This window comes from Nicotiana attenuata, unplaced genomic scaffold (assembly GCF_001879085.1).
Source record: "Nicotiana attenuata strain UT unplaced genomic scaffold, NIATTr2, whole genome shotgun sequence".
Classification (NCBI taxonomy): Eukaryota; Viridiplantae; Streptophyta; class Magnoliopsida; order Solanales; family Solanaceae; genus Nicotiana; species Nicotiana attenuata.
Window position 1 is genome coordinate 4,108 of NW_017684523.1, and position 3,368 is coordinate 7,475.

At 40.0% G+C, this 3,368-nt stretch overlaps 1 protein-coding gene across 1 annotated transcript; it reads left to right on the plus strand.

Annotated features, from left to right (window-relative positions):
- Positions 1–475: 475 nt before the first annotated feature.
- On the plus strand, positions 476–898 carry LOC109222108. The gene has a single exon (XM_019386510.1). It carries the CDS (start codon positions 476–478, stop codon positions 896–898), a length of 423 nt encoding a protein of 140 aa, XP_019242055.1.
- The last annotated feature ends 2,470 nt before the right edge of the window (positions 899–3,368 follow it).

Sequence of the window (3,368 nt, forward strand, 5' to 3'; positions counted from 1 at the left end):
TGATTTTATGGGCCCCTTTGTAAGCTCATGTGGTATGAAATATATCTTGGTGGCTGTGGACTATGTGTCCAAATGGATTGAAGCAATTGCCTTACCAAACAATGAGGCAAGGAGTGTGACCGCATTCTTAAAGAAAAATATATTCACGAGGTTTGGCACTCCTAGAGCCATTCTTAGTGATGGTGGGTCTCACTTTTGTAACAAGGCTTTCACGGGGCTACTAGAGAAATATGGCGTCAAGCATAAGGTGGCCACACCTTATCATCCCCAATCAAGTGGCCAAGTTGAAGTTTCCAACTGGGAGATAAAGAATATTCTAGCAACGACTGTTAATGCAAACAGGACCGACTGGTCAAGGAAGCTAGATGACATGTGGGCATACCGCACGGCATAAAAAAGTCCTATTGGCACTTCTCCTTATCGCTTAGTCTTCGGCAAGGCTTGTCATCTACCCGTAGAACTGAAGCACAAATCCATGTGGGCTTTAAAAAGGTTGAACTTGGACTGGGCTGAAGCTGGAAATTTGAGGTTAACACAACTCAATGAAATGGAGGAATTCCGTTTCCATGCATATCAAAGTGCAGCTGTGTACAAAGAAAGGATGAAGTTTGTCCACGACAAAAAGATCTTGAAAAGGGAGATCAAGTCGGGTGACTTGGTTTTGCTCTTCAACTCAAGGATCAAATTGTTTCCTGGCAAGCTCAAATCGAAGTGGTCCGGTCCATTCAAGGTGGTAGATGTATCCCCTTTTGGAACTGTGGAATTAGAATCGGAGGATGGGCTCCGAACCTTCAAAGTAAATGGCCAGCGAGTCAAGCACTACTTGGGCACAGATGGAGAAAAACACTTGGTGGAACAGTTGGCTCTCAAAGATGGTCCATGCCTGACAAATGAGTGAATCCAGAGAAAGGCCAACTTTGTCGTGCCGCGACGTTAAATCAAGCGCTTCATGGGAGGCAACCCATGTGTGGCAACATCCTTTTTGTCCTTTAAATTTTAATTTTTGTTAGATAGATTTTATTGAGCAATTTAAAGTGTGTGTTAGAGTACAGTTGATTCAAAATATCATAGATTTTATTGAGCAATTTAATAGAATCGCTTAGGAATAAGTGGATTTTATTTGGCATAAATTGATTACTCTTAATTTCAACTGTTTTATATTTGGAAAAATCATAAAGAGGAAATACTGCCCAACTATTGGAAAATATTGGGTAGTCATTTAGAAATTATTTGCATATCAAAAGGACCTTCCATTAGAAATATATCATATTAATACTGATAGCATTATATTCCATTGATGGGGACACAACCTTGGTTTCCTTAATCAAATTATTTACATTCTCAAAGTTACAACTAGTTACTTCTTCAATTCACAATCATATCATTCTCTTGCTACGTTAACCGAATAGAATTACGACTTAAGTCGAGTTACACACTATTCAAGTAAACTTTTCACACCATATTCCCTGTAGGATTCGACCCCAACCTTGTTGGGTTATTATATTTGACATTGACCGCCTTACACTATTTAGTTAAAGTGTAATTTTAGCGTCTCAGGTCCTTGACCACATTCACAAATAAACGTGTGAGTTATGATCTTTAAGGAAAGCTTTGCGATGAAAACGCACAACGTGGGAGGAATTCATAAGGGAAGCACAAATTATTCCGCCGATTATCAAGTAGTTCGTCACATCTCTACAATAGCGAGTCCATCAGCCTATGCAAGTCTAGTTTCAAGTGGTGACGCGAAATAAAGGAATTAAATGAGCAAAGATAACTCAAATAGTAAAATTATAGCATGGCGTGAACCTAAGTCTACCCGGACATAATCAGGAATTCTATCATATGCACGGACACTCGTCACCTCATACGTGCGTAGCTCCAACAATATGTAGCATGTACGAATATAACACTTACGGGGTAAATTCCCCCTCATAGAGTTAGACAGGAGACTTACCTTTACGAAGTTGAACCGGTACTTTAAAATAGCCTTCTCGCTTGAATTGATCTCCGGACGGCTCAAATCCCAATCAAGATTGTGAAAAAAACCTCCAAAATCCCCCAAAACCACTGCCTTTTCCCTTACCTAGCCGCTTCTGCGACCTTCATCTCGCTTCTACGAAGTCTCTTCTATGACTAAGGCTTTGCAGAAGCGACTGGACCAGCAAATAGAAATTCCAGCAGCTTCAACAAGGCTCCAAACGATCCGAACCCCGTCCGACACTCACTTGAGCCACTCGGGACCTCGTCCGAATATACCAATAAATCCCGTAACATAACACGGACCTACTCGGGATTTCAAATTACATCAAGCAACATCAAAATTACGAAATGCACCTCAAATCGCACTTATGATTTTTCAAATTTTCAAATTCTATATCATGTGCCTAAACGTATCAAACCAATTCGGAATGACTTCAAATTTTGCGTACAAGTCACAAATCACGATATGAACCTATTCTAAGGCTCAAAACCCCAAAGGGATATCGATAATACCAAAGTCCACTTCAAACCAAACTTAGGAAACTCTAAAACCTTCAAAATGTTAACTTTCCTCAATAAGCACCGAAATTCTCCCGGTCCACCCAATACTCAACCCAAACACACACCAGGTCTGAAATCATCATACGAATCTATTGGAACCTTCAAATATCAATTCTGAGGTTGTTTACTCAAAAGTCAAACCTTAGTCAACTCTTCCAACTTAAAGCTTCCGAATTGAGACTTTTCCTTCCGAAACCACTCCAAACTTTCCCAAGTCATAAAACATGAAGTGAAGCTACTCGAGGCCTCAAACCGCTGAACGGTGCACTAGAGCTCAAAATGACCGGTCGGATCGTTACAATCGGCATGTACTAATTATAGTAATTCTTATGTGAGCAAGGGCTAATGATATGAATGATATCACTTGAACATGATAATATATGTATGAGGTGCATTAATAATGGTTTATGGTCAAATAAGAGCCCTAGGGCTAGGTCAAGTTGAAAATTATATGATGGGCAAAAGTTTCAAGTGGGTTCGCACAAGACTTAACTTCAAATGAGCATAATATCACGATATGAAGTGTTATATGGTTTATGACCTATCAAATGAAAGGTCTATGTATCTAGTTTCTAATGCATCAAATCGTTCATGATTTGGATATTTCTACAATTAGTTATGGGATATTTACCAGAAGGTGGTAGTGCAGCTATGCAGCAGGCTATGCACTCTGAGTAGCCAATTTCAGATTTCGGCCAAGGGAAAGGTCCTACCTTCATAGGTTTTATGCGTAGGCTACACAAGGGGGCTACGCATCTTTAGGGGCCACTTTAAAACGGTCTAAAACAAGGGGTTTAGAGAGAGAGAAAGTTAGGTCTTCAACT